Source organism: Phyllostomus hastatus, unplaced genomic scaffold (genome assembly GCF_019186645.2).
Source record: "Phyllostomus hastatus isolate PE091 unplaced genomic scaffold, TTU_PhHast_1.1 phas_scaffold_317, whole genome shotgun sequence".
NCBI classification, from domain to species: Eukaryota; Metazoa; Chordata; class Mammalia; order Chiroptera; family Phyllostomidae; genus Phyllostomus; species Phyllostomus hastatus.
The window spans coordinates 5570156-5590372 of NW_025334023.1; the positions used below are offsets into that span (position 1 = coordinate 5570156).

Here is a 20217-nt window from a genome sequence, read left to right on the forward strand (position 1 = left end):
TTTTCCTGACACTGTTGTGTGTCCATGAGTTCCTTCTCCTTTTTTTTTTTTGCTCAAATCCTCTACCCACCCAAGTCCCCTCCGCCAGAGCTGTCAGCCTGCTCTCAACCTATGAGTCTGTCTCTATTTTGCTTGTTAGTTCAGTTTGCTTATTAGATTCCATATATGAGTGAAATCATATGGTATTTGTCTTTCTCTGACTGGCTATTTCATTTAGCATAATGTTCTCCAGGTCCATGCATGCTGTCGCAATGGGTAAAATTTCCCTTTTCTATGGCCAAGCAGTACTCCATTGTGTAAATGTACCATAGCTGTTCTATCAACAAAGCTATGTTTAAAAAGAGGGATGATCTCTATTAGAACTCAAGGATAACAATAATGCCACCTATTTATGTAACATTTCAAAATTCTTCCAAGTGCTTTTTGATCTATATGGCACGCCTAAGTTATATACAGTGTGAATCTCCATTTCAAAAATAAACAATTTGAGGCAAATTTACATCCTCAAATACACAAGCATATATTTTTAACCAGTGAAAGAGGACTCCTAGGGTTAATGAAAAACAGCTTAGATATTACAATGGTTTGTGGTTTCCAAAGGGCCACAGTATGTAAATAGATGTTCGACATAGGATATCTATGGAATTAAAATTTCATGGGGACAATGTGATTACAGAAAAATGTCTTCAAAGGCTCTTTGGGGTTAGGGGAAGAGATATGAAAAGAAAGTTGAGTAATACTGCCTTGGTGGTACAGAAAAGAAGTCAGATCTCCTAAGAATCCCTGTGTTAATTCTATTAACCTATTATGCCTGTTCTAGATTGCTGGGTGTTCCATACCAAGGTGATCATATTTTCTAGGATAGTGCTGACTTCACATGATTTTATGTTTCCTAATACTGATTAAATATACAACTGCATAAATTCCTCTGCCCCGGCTGGTGTGGCTCAGTGGATTGAGCACCAGCCTGCAAACCAAAGGGTCGCTGGTTCAATTTCCAGTCGGGGCACATGCCTGGGTTGCAGGCCGGGTCCCTGGAGAGGGGTGCACGAGAGGCAACCACATGTTGATGTTCCTCTCCTTCTCTTTCTCCCTCCCTTCCTCTCTGTCTAAAAATAAGTAAATAAAATCTTTTAAAAAAATTTATCTGTATGCTTCCAGGCATTGCATCATCAAACCCCAATCATACTTACTAGACTAATCTGCATAAAACTCTGAACCTAATATAATATCCTATTTTCTCTTTCCCCAATTCCCAAACCCTTCTCTGGGCAATTGATAAGTTCCAGTCTCTTATCAGCAAAACACCCAATATCCTCAATTTCTCTGAATATTCTCTTCATCTTCTTGCTTTCGTGAAAATGTGGCTGTCCTCTGAGTGCGGCTCCAAGCCCTTTCAAAGGACCTCCCCTTCTTCCGCCAGCATACTATAGACCTCAGACATTTAACAGCGATAAAGAAAACGGAGAATGCCTATTCAAGTTCTGCTTTCTGTTTCTTTAGCCTGCAAATATTTTACCCTAGATTTTAACTTGGCTTACTTTTCATATCATTCAGATCCTTTATTCAAATCTATGCAAAGCCTTCCCTGATGACTCTGTCTAAAATAGTAATTCTTCTGTCACTACCTTCTTACTCTGCTTTATAGGAATTTTCATAGCACATGAAGAAAACAAAATAAATATGATTAAAATGTATATCCATATAAAAGATAAGGAAAATATTACAAAGTATGTACGGCAGTTATCTTTAAGGACTGAAATTATGGGTGACTGTATTTTGGTACTTTCTAATTTTTCTACAATGGGCACATAATTTTATAATCAGAATAAAGCTATCTTTAAAGAAAAAAAAATCATGCTGATAGAAATTTCAAAACAGGTATAATAAGAGAATGGTGGGAGAGTCTAATTTCCCATCTAATTTCTCGCATCCGCACAGTGCCCAGGCTGAGACCCCTCAGGTGTAGAACTTTGACAGACGTGGACCTGAAGGGCACATCCCGCTCAAGGCTGGTTTGGCCACTGGCCTTACCTCACGGCAAACAGCTGCGATCTGGCCTTCGTCCATGCAGGTTTCCGTCACCACATCTGTCAAAGAGCCTCCGGCCAAGTATTCCATGACAACCCACAGCTCATCTCCCACGAGGTAACTGGAGGAGTACAGATAAAGGGTAAGAAGCAACAGAGTATAATGAGCCACAGCAATGGATTTCAAAGACTAAGCACAAAGTGAACCACATTTTCATCAGCTCCAGAAGAGTCTAGGTTTCTGTTTGCTGCAAAAAAGCAGAATCCAGGGGACAGAATTACTAACTTGATCTCTCTTAAGGATTCACCCAGAGAAAACAAAGTGAACTATTCTGTGAAGTCCCAAAGGGCAGGACTAACAACCACTAGGTTGGAGATATGAAATATAAAATTATATTTCATCACAACACATAGTAATCCCTCCTAAAATTAGACATGATTCCCACACAGAAGCACCAAAGCAGAGAGCACCCAACCATTTGACAAAGCTAGGATTTGGAGTCCTTGTTATCAATATTAGGGAAAGTCACACCACCTCCTTGAGAGTTCTGTTAGATCTGAGACCATGAGCCCAAGTACTGGGTCTTGTTCAAGACTCGATCCCCAGAGTCCAGCACCAGTAGATGCCAATATTTACTGAATAAATCAATGGGTAAAATAAAAGATAACTGTGAATATTAAAAGATATAATGGCTATAAAAGCTATTTAAAAGCTGTATAGTGTTATATAAACATAGTCATTATGCTGACAATGGTCTCCATTTTGAGCATCTCCAATTCCAGGAATGGAGTGAAGCCAGCCGGGCTGCAGAGCCATCGCCTCTTCTGGGAAGCCGAGGGCTGCCGGTCAGCACCGCATCCCTAAAGACATTCTGAGTGTGACCTCAGTTAGAACCCAGTTTCACTGACAGATCAGATCACTCGGTCCTGTTATGTAATAAAAAGATCACTTAGCCTGTCTGGTTAGTATCTTTAGCTGTAGAATAAGACAAATAAAAACAAGGATAGTCCAGAACCCTACAGATTCTTCTGCTAGCTTCAGACAAAGAAACTATTTGGATTGGCTTGCGCAGTGTGGTATGTCTCTGATCTTCATCCTGTGAGTGGGACTGCTGCTGGGTAGCGAGGGACACTGTTGGAAAAAAAACAAATGGTCTCATACAAACACTAAGATTTGTGTCTCATTCTCTTGACTATGAATCTAGTCCTCCTTTCGTAAAATTCGGTATTCTTTCTAATTAGCAGTCTTGTACTTTTTAAATTTCCAAAAAGAACAAATATGACAAATTAAGTCTTTATTCAATAATCTCTTGTGAGACAGAAGACTATGAGGACTTGGACCAAAAGAGAATTCAGGACTGGTAAAAGCCCTCCAAACTCTCCTACTGACATGAATCTATTTCCTCCCTGACTCTGCCCCCACCCAACAACAACAACAATAAAACAGTTATGGCCTCTCTCCCAGCACATCCAAAAGACATGTCCCTTGGACTGATTGGGGGGATAAATATGAGGGTCCAGGGGGCTATCTCCAGACACTTCCAAAGCAGAGCCCATCTATCTGGCACAGATCTACAGAAATGCAAGTCCGGAGTCAGGCTGTGTTGAACACTTCATAGCTGCACACTGTGCCACGGGACCTTCAAAATCATTGTCTTTAGATAAGGGCTCTGCATATGGCTTATTTGGAGAGGAACAAATATGGGTGAGGTTCTCCTCCAGGAACTCATGAAAATCAGACTCTTATTTGCAATACCCTCACTGAATGCTCAGGTTAAGGCCTCCCACTTCTGTCCTCCCACAGAAGCTCCTACGAACTTTTCTTTCCACAGCCGAGTACGAGATACTTGAGGGCATAGACTAAGCTTTATTTTCTCCTGAGCCCACAGTTTAAGCCTCTGGATACACCAGCAAAAGCATAATCAATAAATTTATAAATCTCCTAATCCCATTCCCAGAAGAGAAATTCCTTCAACAACATGGTCATGCATGTCACTACTGAGATACCTCCAGTGAAAAGAAAGGGGCTCACTATTTTATGGGGCAGGTCATACATTTATTGGACAGTTTTCATTTTTCCTTATCCTGAGCCCCATATAGAAATAAATCTGGTATACTTATAGCCATCAGTAGTTTTTCAAAGCTATATTCGCTGTATAATAAGTTCTTAAAAGAGATGAGAAGGTGATAACTTTCAGAAGATTCTTCAGAGCCTGTCATGACCCACATCATAGACAACCACACCCAGAAAGGAGGCGGCTTTATTCTCTACAGTGACTGATGCCATGGTTGGGAAGGCCAAAGTCCAACTCCTTTTCTCTGTAGAGACACTGAGGCTTACCACTGTTTTCAGTGTGGAACAAGAAATCTGGCAGAAATGAAATCTAATTGGTCATGTAATATAAATAGTGAAGGAATTAAAATCCAAGACTTAGATCAAAATCACGTCCACCTGTGCTCTCTGAAACCCAGGGAAGAAGTTCATTTTCTTTTTTCACAGATGGGAGAAAAGAACATGACCTGGTGGAAAGGGCATGGATGCTGGGATATTCAGATCCAAAACCCTCGTTTGCTCCTTACTGATATACTGGCCTTGGACTAGTTATTAATTTCTATAACCTGTTTCTTAGAAAATAAACCCTGCCTAACAAGTAAAGCATAACACAAATGCCAATTACAACCACTGTTACTATGTTGAAGAACAGAATTCCGATGGGCTGGAAAAACAGCCTAAAAAAGTCAAAATGGGATTTAATGATGGAAACTAAAAAGTTCTACATTACCAGTTTAAGGCAAGCTCATGTAAAAAAAAATGAAAATGGAAAGGATCAGAGATTTTAATTGACAACAACCCTACTAGTGGTCAATAATGAAGTAGGCCTCCTAAAAAAAGAAACAAACAAAATAGTGAATGAAATCATTAGGTTGCACTGAGTTTAGAACAAAGGAGAAGTCCCACTCTCTCCATTATGGTCAAATCTTAAATAAAAATACTGAGTGTCGCATTTTACCAGAATACAGACAAACTACAAGTCATTCGGGAGGGTGAACATGATGAGAAAGATCTGGGACGCACAATGATTTAAAGGCCGACGTGTCTGATGCAGGCAGAAGGGCTGAAGGTCCTCCCGGAGGCAGAACAAACGACCTGCTGTGAGGAGCTACAGGGTGGGAGTGTTCCGCCTGACCCAGAAAGACTGTGCAGCGATCAGAGGTGTTTGGCAGTATGTAGGGTGGGGGGCATAGGGCTATAAGCATCATAAAAGATTTTTAAATGGAGGCAGTTCCAAGTGTTGCGGTTGCCTTCTTCTTTAACAGCTCTACCACCTGTCAGTCCCAAAGGCCCTACATCTCTGACAGGACCTGACCATACCTGTCCAAGTAGTTCACAATATTTGGGTTCTTATTTTCCCTCATGACCAGGATCTCATTAATAATCAGCTCTTTCTTCGGCTGCTGCTGAAGGTTCATCTGCTTAATGGCCACCTGAAATCAGAGTGAATTGAATATGCAATTAGAGTCACTCAGCATTTACCGAGCACCTACTAAGTACCAGACCGTGAACGCTAAGCAGAGAGAGATGAATAAGATATGGTCCTACCCTTGAAGAGTTCACAATTTATTAACATAGACCACTGGTACTCAATACGAGGTCTCTAGACCAGCAGTACCAACGTCATCTGGAAACTTTTGGAAATAAAAATTTTCACGACCTACCCGGACCTACTGAATCAGAAATGGTGTATTTTAATAAACCCTCGGGGAGATTCTGATGTGCACCAAAACTTGAGGGTCAAGCTTGCTATTAAATAAAATATTTATATTATAAAATACTTTAAAAATCGCAATATGAAAGTGGTGTGCTATAACAGAAGTCCATACAAAGTGCTACAGAGACACACAAAAAGGGCAAGGGCTCTTTAAATCTGGCAATGTAGGCAGAGCCTTCATAAAGAGGGAGATGGCTTTTTGAACTTGGTATGAAAAGACAAATCAGTTGACCAGGTTAAGAGAGAAGAAAAAAGAGGGTAAGACCCCTATGTTTTCTATGTATATATATATATAAAAAAAAAAGATCTTGATAGTCTTTTTGTCTATATAAATAAAATCCGTTTCCACATAATACAAACATAAAGATATACTTTAGTTTCTAAGGCACTTTTGCATCCATCTCTTCTGTGTAATATACTATCTAGGTGTTCTCAAGTTTACTTCCCTTAATCCTCAGAGGCACCAAGTTCAGCATTACTATTGACCCTTTCTGACAGACGAGGAAATGGCGATTCAGAGAGGACATGTGACTTGCGTACACAGCTATTCAGTTAGCAGAGTCAGGATCAGAACTCTCAAAAGTGATGCCAATTTATCCTGCACGCATGACCAGATTAATCTCCCCCCACAGCACACATTTGATAACACTTCCCTTGCTAAAAAATAAAACATCAACAACAAAAACACCACAACCATAGATGGTTCCTGTTTGCGTAGTGATACCCCTCAGCCCAATATCCAGGTTCTCATGATCTGACCTTATTCTACTTCCTGCTGTATTTCTTCATGTATTCTGTGACCTGAGTATCTTGCATCAATTTCACATGTTCAAAAGCTACTTATAAAAAAAAACTACTTATACTTTGTGTCAAGACAAAAGAAACCTTATTCTCTAAACCAGATAGGCTTTTCCCTTCCTTAAAGCTCCATAAGATCACGAAACATACCACATTCTGCCTTGTATGATGATTAGTTAGGATGTGTGTATCTAGAAACTTGAGAATTCACTGAAAGCTCCGAGTCTCTGGTGCTAAGCACAGGGCTTGACACACAGTGGGTATTCCACAAATGTTTATGGAAATGAAAAGGGGAAGAGAGAATTCAGTGGGGTGATATATACTTTATTTTTAAACCACAAAAACCATCAGTAACAGGCTACTCTGCACCATAGGAGTAGACTTTAAATTACTTGCTGAATGTTAATTCCCTAAATATAGTTTGTCTTTTTCTGCTTAATAAACATGAACATGAGCCCTGGCTGGCGTAGCTCAATGGATTGAGTGCGGGCTGCAAACCAAAGTGTCGCAGGTTCGATTCCCAGTCAGGGCATATGCCTGGGTTGCAGGCCATGGCCCCCAGCAACCGCACATTGATGTTTCTCTCTCTCTCTCTCCCCCCCTCCCTTCTCTCTCTAAAAATAAATAAATAAAAATCTTTAAAAAAATAAAAATAAAAAAAATAAACATGAACATGAATACCTAATAGAACAACTAAATTAGTCTTTTCAGAAGTAGCAAAAAATGTGAAGGATGAATAATTCAAAATTTTATAGGAAAAAATCCTTATTATTAATCCTTATTAATAAAAAATTATTATTTCTTCAAGTCAGGTATAGGCAGTTTCTACAGAGATCTAGTTCATCAATAAGAGTAGAAATAATTCATTTAAACATTTTGATCACCTCCCTTCCATTCGCTTTGGAGTAGAGTCTCCTATCAGGCTGGGTTTCTGGTCTGCTGCAACTTTCTGTTAACGCTGATGATCAGTTTTTCCTAATGTCTGAAGGGCAACACACTGATCTAAAGACATATTACTTTAAGTATAGTAAGCCCTCACATGTTAAGATTTTCAGTCAAAGGAGTGCCTTGGAGTTCCTCAGGCCATCTTGGAGGATGGAACAGTACTTATGAGCCTCACAGAAGTCACTGCTGGCAGCAGAAAGGAAGAAGAGAGGCAGGCAGAGGATAACAGAGGTAGTGGCGGGACATCAGGCATCCTTCTTAACAACTGCTGACTATGGCCTAGGCTACACGCCCTTCACCTACTCAGATCCCTCATACGCGGGCCACCAGATAGCACTTGCATCACAGAAAACGAACTGGGCCTGAACTCTCGGGACCTAAGCTCTAGGGCTGAGTCTGTCGCTTACTGACCTTGACCAATCACAAGTCTCTTCAGTCTCTTCATCAACACACTAAGGATTATAATCCTAACACTGATTCCCTACATCACAGGACTGCTTTGAGAACTAAATGAGATAGTGGCCAATGTGTTACTCATCTATAAAAAGAAATTTAAATAATAAAGTAAGGCAACAATGAAAACGCTAATCACAGCAATAGCTGCACTTGATAAGTACCTGGCACAGAGCAGCAAGAATGACAACATCCACAGGAACAGCAAAAGCCAGCCACTCTCCCATGGCTACTAGTTACTGAATGCCACTGTGTACCAGGCACTATGTTAGATGCTCTTACTTACACTATTTTATCAAAACCTAACAATAACCCTGCCAAGTGAAAATTGGTATCTGCATTTTCAGGTAAGGATTACAAGAAAATTGCCTAAAGTCATAATCAGTGTTCACAGGTCCATATGACTCCAAAGCCTCTTCCAGTCTATTCTACACACATTTCCTCTAAAAAATGGGCTTGAGCAATAATTGTTGCATTTGTAACTGGAAGACATCCCAGCACTAACATGCTAACCTTCCTACATACAGGTGACGGACAACAGCTCTGCTCCTCCCAGCTGGACGGCCCCCAGTGAGCACTCACTCACAGAGCCTGAGAGTATCCTGCCCACTCCACTATAGATTTGTATTCCCTGGGGCAGGAAATGAGGCTTTCCTGACCACACTGCATTAGCCGCCCTAATGGACTCGCTTCCATTCATAGTTTTGTAACCACAAGGCAGGCGCACAGTGAAGTCAAGTTTCTGTTTCCTGTGGCCACCTTCTCACACGTGCAGCCTCCCAGCCTTCCAGGAAGTGCCCACCATGCGCTTGCCTCCCATTAAGGGCTGTGAGGCCCAAGAGGCCAGAAACGTGACAAGGGGCCCTAGTGCCTAACCTCAGCTCTGCAGTGGCCTTGCAGCCCAGAAAACAAATGTTTAGGTTTTAGAATCAAAAGTTTCTAAGCCCATCCTTATTAACCATACAACCCTAAAAAGTTATTTTAATTCCCTGAGCCTCAAATTCCTCATCAGTAGAAAGGAAATAACATTACCTTCCTCATAGGGTTCTTGTCAGGATTGTCATAACCTCTCTTCTACCTCTGCCTCCAATTCGCCATATTTAAAATGGGCACAATGATACCATCCCTTCCTTCCTTCCTCATGATTTTAACAGGTCAGCACTATAAGCCTTTTATAGGTATACAATGGAAAGTATGGTCTCTTATATTCATATACAATTTTTGCAGTGAGGGGATCAAACCATTTTATTGAGGGCCTTTGGGGAGGGTCAAAGGGCTGCAAGGACAATGAGGTCAAAGCCCTTGGCCCGACCAGGATCTCCCTGGTTTCATAGCTTCTAAAAAGCCACTGATACATGATTGTAACGTCTCAGTGCTTACACAGTACTGAACTTTCACCAAGTTCTTATCCTTAGCACAAGTGTTCAGTAAATGCTGCACAGAATAAATATGTACAAATAAAACGGGTATGTAGTTCTTAAGGTTTACTATGTATTTTCACATGCATTGCTTTACTGAATTCTTTCAACACTCTTGTGAGGTTTATATTGTCATGCACATTTTATAAATAAATAAAATTCAGGCTCAGAGAGGTCAAATGACTTATCCAAGGTTATATAAGTAACTAAAAGTAAACATTTAGGTTGCTAAATTCTTACCTCAAAGAACAAGGAATAAATCCTTAATCATAATGATGATATTTTTTAAAAGTTGACCTACCCCCAATGGAGTCTCAATATTTGGCTTAGACACTTGCAAATGACTCCCAATAATGCAGTGAAATATAGCCTGTCCCTATTAACCATGACTTCTCTGTGTGCCAGAGGATTCCAACCACCAGACGTATGTAAGCCGGCAGAGGAGCCTGGCACTATTTTCATTGGAACAGGAGGTAACGCTCTCAATCTCTGAGCCCCAGTGCTCTGTGAACTATGAACTTGCCCAGGCAGCTCCCAACCACAGCCCACCTGCCAGCATTCCCACTCTGTATCCAATGACTGGAATGTAAGGAAACCCCAAATACTCTCTATTCCCTTCATGGCTTCCTTCTGCTGAAGATAACATCCTGAGTCAGCAGGTCTCGGCAGTAAGGTTCTCCCGACTTAATGAAATGAGAAAAACAAAGAGGTACTTCCAAATGAGGACTTCAGTGTCTACTGGAATCCTGGGCACAGAGTAATGGAAGATCAACTTGATTAGGAGTCAAGAGACATGTGTTTAAATCTCTTCTGTATCAGATTTCTCTCCCAAGCACCAAACTTGTATAAACAATTATTCACTTGGCAGGTCTACAAGATCTCTCAGGCAGCATCCAACTCCTTCAAACCTGTACTTCCACCTTTTTTCCTTCTCCCTGATTAGTATCACTAACTTGTGAGTCATCTTCACATTGAGCCAATCACCAAATTTTGCCAAATCTACCCAAGTGCCTCTCAAATCCATCCACTTCTCCCCTTTATACTATGCTACCACCTTAGTCCAAACCATCCTCTCTCAGCTCAACTTTCATAGTAACCTCCTGACTCACCTGTCCCACTCTTACCTCCTCCACTCTGTTCGCCACACTGTAGCCACAGTGACTTTTCCCAAAATCTGTCTCATCATGTTACTCCTCTGTTTGGTTCTAGTGCGCTATAGTAAGAAACTAAAAGTGTCCCTACTGAGCCAAATGGTTAAATGGAAGGGTTAAATTTAACCAAAAATAAAAAGAAATAGTAGAGCTGAAGGAGCAATCGTGGGTCTCATATACTCACCTCCTGTCCAGTGGCCACATCCATTGCAGTGTACACGGTGCCTGAAGCACTGAATGACAGGTGGGAGAGAGGGGAGGGGAGAAAACAGAGGTATTAAGTGAAGTGATATTTGTCAAATGCAGCTCTACATACAATCTGGCAATGCAAGTGTTAATAATAACAGCAACAAAAATAATCTTCCCCACTCCCCCCTTTCTCATACCTGAGAAGCAGTATATGGTAGCAAAGAGAATACAGGCTCCAGTGATCAAAAGATCTGTTTCAATCTGGAACTTCTACCTAGTATCTACCTAGATATACAATCTTGAGCAAGTTATTCTCCGAGCTTCACTTTCCTCATTGGCAAAGTGAAGATAAGCATATAAGCATGTGTAGGAGAATTAAATCAATTAGTTCATAAAGCACTAGCCAAGTGCTAAAATGAAATAGGTCTTTGATATACAGGGTGGGGCAAAAGTAGGTTTATAGTTGTTTGTACAGAAAATAACACAACAGTTAGTAAATAATACAAGAATAAACTCTGTCTCATAGGCTCACAACTGTAAACCTTCTGTTGCCCACCCTGTACACTAGTTTCCTGCCCCTTATTCCTCATCTCCTCTCTGTCGTCACTCTTGCCAGGTTGCTTTAACCTCTTGTAGCCTCAGAATCTTCATCTGTAAACCAGGTTGTAAGATTAGATCTATCATTTTCAACTGCAGGTGAGGAGTGAGGGGAAAAGGGCCTTATGGAGATTTTCACAATGAGTGGGGAATGGCACACATTTTTAGCAAAAAAGGATGTAGACTTCTGGGATAACAGTAATATTCTGTTTCTTAACCAGGAAACTGGTTACATGGGTGTGCTCACTTCATGAAAATTCATCAAGCTGTACAATTATGTATGTTAGATTCAACTGAAATTTACATTAAAGAACTATAAAAACTTTAAAGAACTACAATGAGTAATCTAAAACAATCTCAAGGTCCCCTTCCTGCTTTGACACTATGACCCTTTAAAACAGTGTTTTTCAATTATTTATGCTCTCAAGAGGATATATGAGTTTTATTTTGCAGTTTGTAGTTTTCATGTTTTCAAAAATATTAAATATGCTTTTTCAAATACATATGCTCCCAGAAAATCTGATACTTCTACCCCATCCCCAAGGTATCCTCACTATATATACATATGTACGTGTATGTGTATATATATATATACACACACACACACACACATATTCATACACAGAGAGAAAGTGTGGGAGGGATGGGGAGAAATATAAGAAACAATGCTAGGAAAGTAAAGATGCCCACTCTAAATAACTAAAAACCTAATTTTATGTCTATAATCATAAACCCTGTATATTTGTAGTGATGATATGCAACAATATGTGTAACTTTACATGTCATATGTCAGATATATAAGATGCAATTTGAAGAAATCTAATTCCCTGTATTGAAAAAAAAAAGCACTCTAGGCAAGCCTTGAAATTATGCTTCCCAGAGAAGTCAGGTCAATTTACAGAGAAAAGTCACCTGTAAGTTTGTCTTGCAGCGAGGAATTATGGTCACCAGCTTCCTCGCCACCACTCTTTAGTTGGGACCCTAGCTACATGCCAAAAAAAAATGTGACAACAAGATACGGGCTGTCCAATAAGGACTGGATTCTTTGCATTGGCAGTTATTTCCCCATTGACTGATCATCCTACCTCTAGCCATCTTCTATCTTAAAATTGGTGTCTATCTTCCTACGCCCATCCTCCCCCATCCTCCCACATGTACCATTCTTCAAAGGCAAACATGCCCAGGCTTGGAGGGATGGGCCTTTGGGAACTATGTCTCTATGATTACAGAAGTCTAGAAAGCTACTCAGGCTCACTGGTTAGTAAGTACTTGATTATTTCTACCTGGAATAGACATATGGTTAGACATATGAATTCTAGGTCAAAAAAAAAGTCTTCAGGTCTTAAAGAGAAGAACAAGCAAAAATTATAATAGCACTAATTCATCATGTTTATGTGGCATTTATTTTTTTAAATCATGGAATGTGAAACATCAGCATAGGTGATTAAGAAATATTTCATTCCTCCCTTACATTAATAGACCTGCCAAATAAGCAAGAAAAACACATTTTGTAGATATTGCCTATTTATGGGCCTCAGACATCTAAAATTTTAAAAAATCAGAAGTTTTGGAAGAACCTACAATTCTTCTCCCTTAAATTTATGGACAAAGGAACTGAAGTCCAGAGATGGGACTGGACTTGCCCACACTTGCCTGTGTACCTTTCTGCCACAGTCTCAATATCTCGATGAAACTGGCTAAAGGAAATGCCTTCCCAGATTACTCTTAACTTATTCTCAACATGTCAACCACCTCAGGCCAGTTCAGACTCACAAAAGCATGTCTGGTAGAAAAAGCATTCCACCAGGACAAAATGAGATTCACTCAAGTCTAGCGTTGTTTTAAGGACTGAACAACAGAGGCAAAGAACAGATGTAAGCTGGAAAATGCCATATAAATAAAGCACCAGTATGTTATACAATACTCTATCTTATTTTCAGACGTTTTTGAATGCATAGGAAAAATTAAAACAGAAAACGTCAATGACTTCATTAGCAACACTGCTTTCCTTCAACTAACCACTGAGAGCTCTCTATAAGTCAGATATTTATTCAGTTTCTTTTTAATTGTAGCTGTTTCCATAGGTCTATAAAAATATCATTATTTTTCTTTTTCATGCAGAAGTATAACTTAGGTAATTTGCATAAATCATAAGTGAACAACTTGATGATTTTTCAGCATGTACACACCCACATGTTCGCCACCAGTATTGCCCCTGAAGGTGTTTTTGTAGTTTCATCGCCTTCCCAGCCAACATCCCCCTCTCAGACACAACAATTTTTCTGACTTCTATTAGCATATATTAGTTTTACTTATTCTTGAACTTCATATAAATAAAATCATAGAGTATCTGCTTATCTGTGTGTGGCTTCTTTTGCTCAAAATAATGGCCAAACACTTTTAAGACTTATCCCAACATACAGCTGACCCCTGAACAACGCAGGGGCAATGACACCCTGCAGTTAAAATCTTTGTGTAACTCAGCTTCCCTACAACTTAACTACTAATAGCCTGCTACTGACTAGAAGTCTTACCAATAACATCAATAGTCAATTAACATGCATTTGCCTGTTACATGTGTTATATACTGTATTCTTACAATAAAGTAAGCTAGAGAAAAGAAAATGTTGTTAAAAAATCATAAGGAAAATACATTTACAGTATTTATTGAAAAAGCTGCATGTAAGTGGACCCATACACAGTAAACCTGTGTTGTCCAAGAGTCAACTGTATTACAATTCTTTGTTTGACTGTCTTCTGTAGACATGAGGTCTTTGAAGGCAGAGACTACGTCTGATAAGCACCTGTATTCCCAGTGTCTACCACATAACAGGACTCAGTTAGGGTTTGCGAAAGTCGGTACACTGAGGGCAGCATATGAGATGCAGGGAAGGAACCAGACAGCAAATGCATGAACGCTGGCGTCCACCTAGAAAAGCAGGTCCCATTACACTAGCAGAAAGGTCTGTGGTTCTGAGTCTTCCATTTCACATTAGTGCTGGTAGATTTCAGCACGGGTAAGCAGGGTTAATCTGGAAAAGCAGAGCTGTAACTTGGGAAGCAGGTTTTATGCTAACAAAATAAATGGTTTTTCAATTCTCACTGCATGGGTATTTTTAGCAACGTGGTCAGCTAATGGCACATCTCTCATCTTAAGCATAATTCTGCCAAACCTGAAGTCAGTCTAACATAACACCTTCAGATGGGTGAGGGGTGAAATGGAGTAAAAAGAACAAGATTTATGAAAAGCAAAACAAAAGTAAAATCACATACACCAGTACACACGATTTTAAGTCATTTCTCTAGGGAAAGAAAATGTCCCGACTAACCCTTGTCCAATCTTCTCAAACCGTGTATATTTCTTCTTAGGATCGCCCACACTCACTATGCTCCCTTTGAAAGAAACAGAGACCATGAATCATTTTTTTCCCAGATCAAGACACAAAACAGGCTCCATGTTTCCCCAACCCTGGAACTGGCAAAGGTACCTCCAATACCCAGACACCGTACTAAGGAGGTCCCTAGCTTTCCCCCGTAAGTTCCAGCCAAGGGTTTCATCTCCTTACACTTTTACTCATAGTAATCTATTCCATGTCTAAACTCCTAAGGGCCATTTATTCATTTTAAATTCATCCATTCAATAAACATTTACTTATTTAATGTGCTCACTTACTATATGCCAAGTCCTACGTTGAGTGCTACAATAAAGAGATAGATGAGACAGTTTAGACTGTCTCTGCTTTCAAGAAGCTCAACTTCATGGAGGAGACAGACAGGCATAAAGTTCCACAAGAATATAATAACTAGTGTGCTATGCAGTAAGGGGGTATAGACTGGAAAGGCTTCAGATAGGAGGTGCTATCTGGGCTGAGTTTTTAAAGGGTAAGTAGGAGTTAGGGGGAGAAAGGTGAGAAGGAGTTGCAACAGGAAGTATGTCAAGTGCGAAGACATGCAGAGTGAGAGTGTTCGCTGGGTTTCACAATTTGTATGCTAGAGATGGTGAAACTGAGGCCCACAGAAGGGAAGATACTTCCTCCCAAGGTCACACAGCTAACTGGTGTCAGAGCTCAGATGAGGAGTCTGGTTTTCGGTCTCCCAATCCAAAATGCTTCCCGCTAATACCAATTACTAAGATTTGGTAGTTTTCACATACATTATCTCATCTGATTTGCAAATGAGACAGGGATTGACATCTCTATTTAAAAGATAAGAAAAAGGAGGCCCAGAGAACAGTAGGAAATTGCCCAAATCCCAAATCTGTGGCAGGGCTAGGCCTTCAACCCACGTGTCCTTAACTACCAGGGGGGTCTGCTTTCCATAATTCTATGTTCTAAGTATTAATTTTTTTAAAAAATCTGGTTCAGAGAAAAAGACTATGTATAGGAGGTAAATAGATGACTAGAAAAGTGGCTTCTCTTATTTCATTATTTCATAAGAGCTCTAGTCAACTTTTAAAACAGTGAATTTTTTTTTTAAGTCAAACAAAAATTAGCGGGAAGAAATTGAGAGCTGCTAAGCAGCTAGAGAATCAGAAACTTCAGCTTTTGAAAGCAATGCCACCTTGCAGATTTGGCCAAATCACTCACATCAGATCCTCTTTAGAAGTAGACAGGTACAAAGATTAAATCAAAGACCTTGTCGAATGATGTTTTTCAAGCCCACAGACCAACCTACACCTTCCTTCTAACATAAATTCTCTTGCAGTGGGCTGGAGCACAGAAACAAGCTACCCCAACAGACCTCCATTTATGGCCATTGAAGAAAGTAAAGTCTTAGCTTCCACCTGAGGGCAAGAGGAAGCGCGCTCTAATCACAGGGGCACAAGCTGTGTTCTGACCCCAGCCTTGGCACCTTCTGGCTATATGATTTTGGGCGAGGTATTTAGCATCCCTGAACCTCAAATACTTTACTTGCAAAAAAATGAGGATTATAATGTCTGTCTTCACAAGGTTAATATGAGGGATAAAGGAAAAAAATCAAGAAAATACCGTGCTTGTCATTTGCTACTAGTACAGGCCCATAAAATGTTAGTTTCCCTTCCCTCTTTTCCTACAACCAAAATGGCAGATCTGTCTTCTCCTAGGTCAATAGCAAACATACAAATTAAAAAAAAAATCAATTACAGTACTTTTTCCCAGAAGGGATAGACCTCAGTCTTTCTCAATACAACATTCCAGACTATTCATTAGATAAAAGCTATTTGTCCTCTACATAACCCATGCTTTGGGAATGAGGGATGCCTAGATCTTCAAGTGAGCTACCCACACTCTCCCTCACCACACTCCCATCCTAATGTCTCCAATCGGGGCTGGTGAGACAGAGAAGGTGAGTACAAGGGCAGAGTGAGGAGAAGCACAGCTTGTGGCTAAGATATCAAGCACAGCTAGCCAGCCACGCAGAGCAAGCCTAGGACTGAGATCTTCCCAGCAACAAAATTCTGCCTTTATTCTCGACTAATCATATAGCAGAGGAAGGTTCAGAAAGCTACACAGTGCTTACGTAATTTCTCCAAGATCTCTTCGTCAGACATTTTAGGCTTCTTCTTCTGCTTCTCAGTATTCCGGGCCAGAGCATCTGGAGGAGTGGCATTGCTCTCAGTAGGTGAAATGGGAGATGTGGCCACATCCCGAGTTGGAGTAACAGGAATTGGTTCAATCACAGACCGTGTGTATACCTGCATTGTTGGTACAAGAATTTGGCAAGGCCAGCCTTCGTTAGCACAGGGAAGCTCAGGAGCTTCTCTAAAATGTGTGTTAGAATATTCATAGGAAAACAAACCCCAACAAACTCATCCCTTCTCCTAGGTGAAAATCTGTGTTCGTCCTCCTCTGTACCAGGCCCACCCTCTGTGGTGGAAATGGCCTTCCCTGATCTCGGTATACACCACAGGGGTTAGTGAGCATCTGAACACTGAAGACATTCAATATAGGTGAGACAACTCTCAACAGAAATGACTCAAAGGAGATCCTATCATTGGATGAGAATGGCCTGCATCTCAAAATTCTATTCTTTCCTGAGCTGAAATGAGTATCCTGTTATTTGCACAGCACTTTGCACTACTAACACAACACATTATCTCCTTTTGAGTTACTCCCTGTTCAAATCCTGAACGCTTGCAGAGAAAAACTTCAGTTGTCCTTCTTGAAGAGGCAGTACAGGGTAGTCAATTAAACCACAGACTCTAGATATTGAGATACTGCCTAGACCTAAATCCCAACTCTTATTTTTACCATTTGTATGACCTTGGACAGCTTACTTAGCTTCTCTGTGCTTCAGTTTCCTCATTTGTAAAATGGTGATACTAGTGACACCTATTTTATGGGGTTGTTGTAGTAATAAATTAATTAATGTGTGAAGTGATTAAAATCATGCCCAGTGGATATTGAGCTTTTAAAATTTTGCTGATACTATTATATTTCCTATTCATTTACTTAACACTTGCTGAGAATCTATGCTTTGCCTCGCTACACAAAATGCTGCCCCATTGTCTTGTGAGTAGTCTTGTGAGATGGTTATAACTACAAGGCATAAAGTGATAGATGTCATTAAAAATGAGCGAACTATGTATTACTGAGGTTCAGATAAGTCATACTCCCTTTCCCCAGAAGATCCTTATAGGCATTTATCATATTTTTTCCATAAAAATATCACAACTATCTTGTCGTTAGTCTATAAGCTCTATGAAGACAGTAATGTGTCACTCATCCTTGAGTTCCTGTATCTAACAAAAAGCATGCATTTAGATACATGTTTGATGAATCAATGAGTAAATAAATGGGATTTTTCTTCTGGATCTTGAAGGATAGACAGCACTTTAATAGGTGGAAATGGGAGAGAACTTAAGTCAAGACATGGCGATCAGAAACTAGAGCTTCTATCCTGACTGTTCTAGCACAGTGGTTTCTTAATCTTCTGATCTTGTATCTATAGGCAAACGAGATCCCTGGCACCCAAGGCCTGCACTTTCATTCCTTGTCTTTCTTCGTCAGTTCTCCTGACATGGCTCCTTGAGTCTACAAACCCTTCCTTTTCCTTCTCCAATAGTCTCCTCTGGCTACCAGCACAGATCTGCACACACAAAAAGGCCAATGCGCTTGGTAGAGAGCAACCTGGACTTAGAATAAATGCTTTCAATTCTGGCTCTTTTGCTAACTAAGAGATGTTAGGTAGATCAATTTAACTCTCCAAATCTCAGCTTCTTTTTCTAAACATTAGGAATTCAAGACTCCTTTTTAGAAAGAAATGCTATAAAGATAAAATTTATTGATTCACATTCATTCATTCAATATTTACTGCTTTTCTAGTAACTGCCAAGAACTATATTAAGCACTGTAAATATACATATATATATTTATTCCCTCTAATTTTGAGGAGTTCATGATTTAGTAGCAAAAAAAAAAATTCCAATGAACATGCATGCAAACCAAAAATGGCCATAACAAGGTAAGGTATCTTGACAGCGCTCCAATTTTGAAGCTCATTTTTCTTAGGGTGACTTTGTGACCCACAGAAAGGGTGATTCCACAAATTCTGTTTATAAGTCCTCATCCTAAAAGGTCATATAATCCTCCTGAATTTCCCCCACAGCATCTCCCATAGTCAGTCAACCAACATCTGCTTAAACATCTCCCTCGATGCTCTAATCCAAAGGCAGCCTTTTTTTGTATTATCACAGAGTTTAAGCTCTAGGTCATTCTTTCATTACAAAGCTCTTGTCGTAATAACAAGTCCAAGCAAAAATATATTAGAAGGATATCGTCGATGATAAGTCAGTGTTCACTGATACTAAATCAAGTAAAAGGCCCATATTGTGCAAGGGGGCGGGGCACAAGGACTGTGGGTATTCCGAGATGGAAGAACCTCCAAGGAAGTTAATAAAAATCACTGCCAACATCAGGCATCAACATACAGTCCGGATGTCCAGCATATTAATAGCACTAATGTATTTATCGACTCTCTCGGGTCTTTCAGTATCACCAATGACTCTAAGAGGCTGAACGCTGCACATTTAACAGAGAAGAAAAGGTCTGCAGCCGGCTGGTTTGTTGCTTCCCAGGAGACTGGGATAATTCACATTAGTCCTGCACTAAGTAATTCTGCATATCGTCCTGTCTGTGGAGAACAGACTGAGTAAACGAGGGCTGGGGCGGTATAAACACCAATTATTTTGGACTGTTTGCAAACCCATGATAAATATATAGACTACTTACTGTCTTTAATCATAAAGATTCAATGAAGTTGAGTTGGTGATGGCACCAACTCCAAAATCTAATGACCACTACCAGAGTATTAAACCTCTAAGCCTCAAGCATCAGCTTCCCTCTCCCCCTCCAAACTCTAACAAATCACAAGGCTGTCCACGTCCCCAAAGACTCACAGATTTTGTGTGCTCTGGGCGTGGAGCAATCACGGGAGGGGGTGTAGCATCATCATCATCATCTTCATCTTCTGAAACCGGTGGCACTGCAGGGGTCTCAGACACAGTCTTCACATTCTGTACAGTGGAGAAAAAGCCGGATTCATCAGGGCCAGCTGACATGGAACTTAAGCTACCAGGACTGAAATTTCCCCACTTCTCCCCTGAGAAAAACTCATTCTGACACCCCTTCTGAAACTCACTTCAGCCTCCGGGCTCTCCACCTCTGTGTAGCCAGTCAGGAGCTCAGTCAGCTTCTGTCTTTTAGGTACCACTGCCCACTCGGTCCCTTTCTCCCATCCAAAGCTAACTGTAGATTGGGAAGCCAGCTTACAGCTTTTCTGCTTGCCTTCCCCAATCCAAACCCTGAAGACAAGCTTACAGTTCCTTCTTATTCTATAAATTTCACTCTCCACACTGACCAGGTAATAAAATATGAAATATAGTGAA

General features: G+C 40.3%; 1 protein-coding gene across 4 annotated transcripts in view; it reads right to left on the reverse strand.

Annotated features, from left to right (window-relative positions):
• Window positions 1-20217, reverse strand: part of PAK1 (p21 (RAC1) activated kinase 1) — a 140641-nt gene that overhangs the window by 11056 nt on the left and 109368 nt on the right. For all 4 annotated transcript variants that reach the window (XM_045818173.1, XM_045818171.1, XM_045818172.1 and 1 more), the window contains exons 6-11: window positions 19729-19845; window positions 16851-17025; window positions 14681-14744; window positions 10750-10798; window positions 5404-5516; window positions 2035-2152 (exon numbers count right to left, since the gene is read on the reverse strand). In XM_045818173.1, coding sequence (XP_045674129.1) covers window positions 2035-2152; window positions 5404-5516; window positions 10750-10798; window positions 14681-14744; window positions 16851-17025; window positions 19729-19845 — 636 coding nt within the window. The remainder of the gene's footprint in view (window positions 1-2034; window positions 2153-5403; window positions 5517-10749; window positions 10799-14680; window positions 14745-16850; window positions 17026-19728; window positions 19846-20217) is intronic.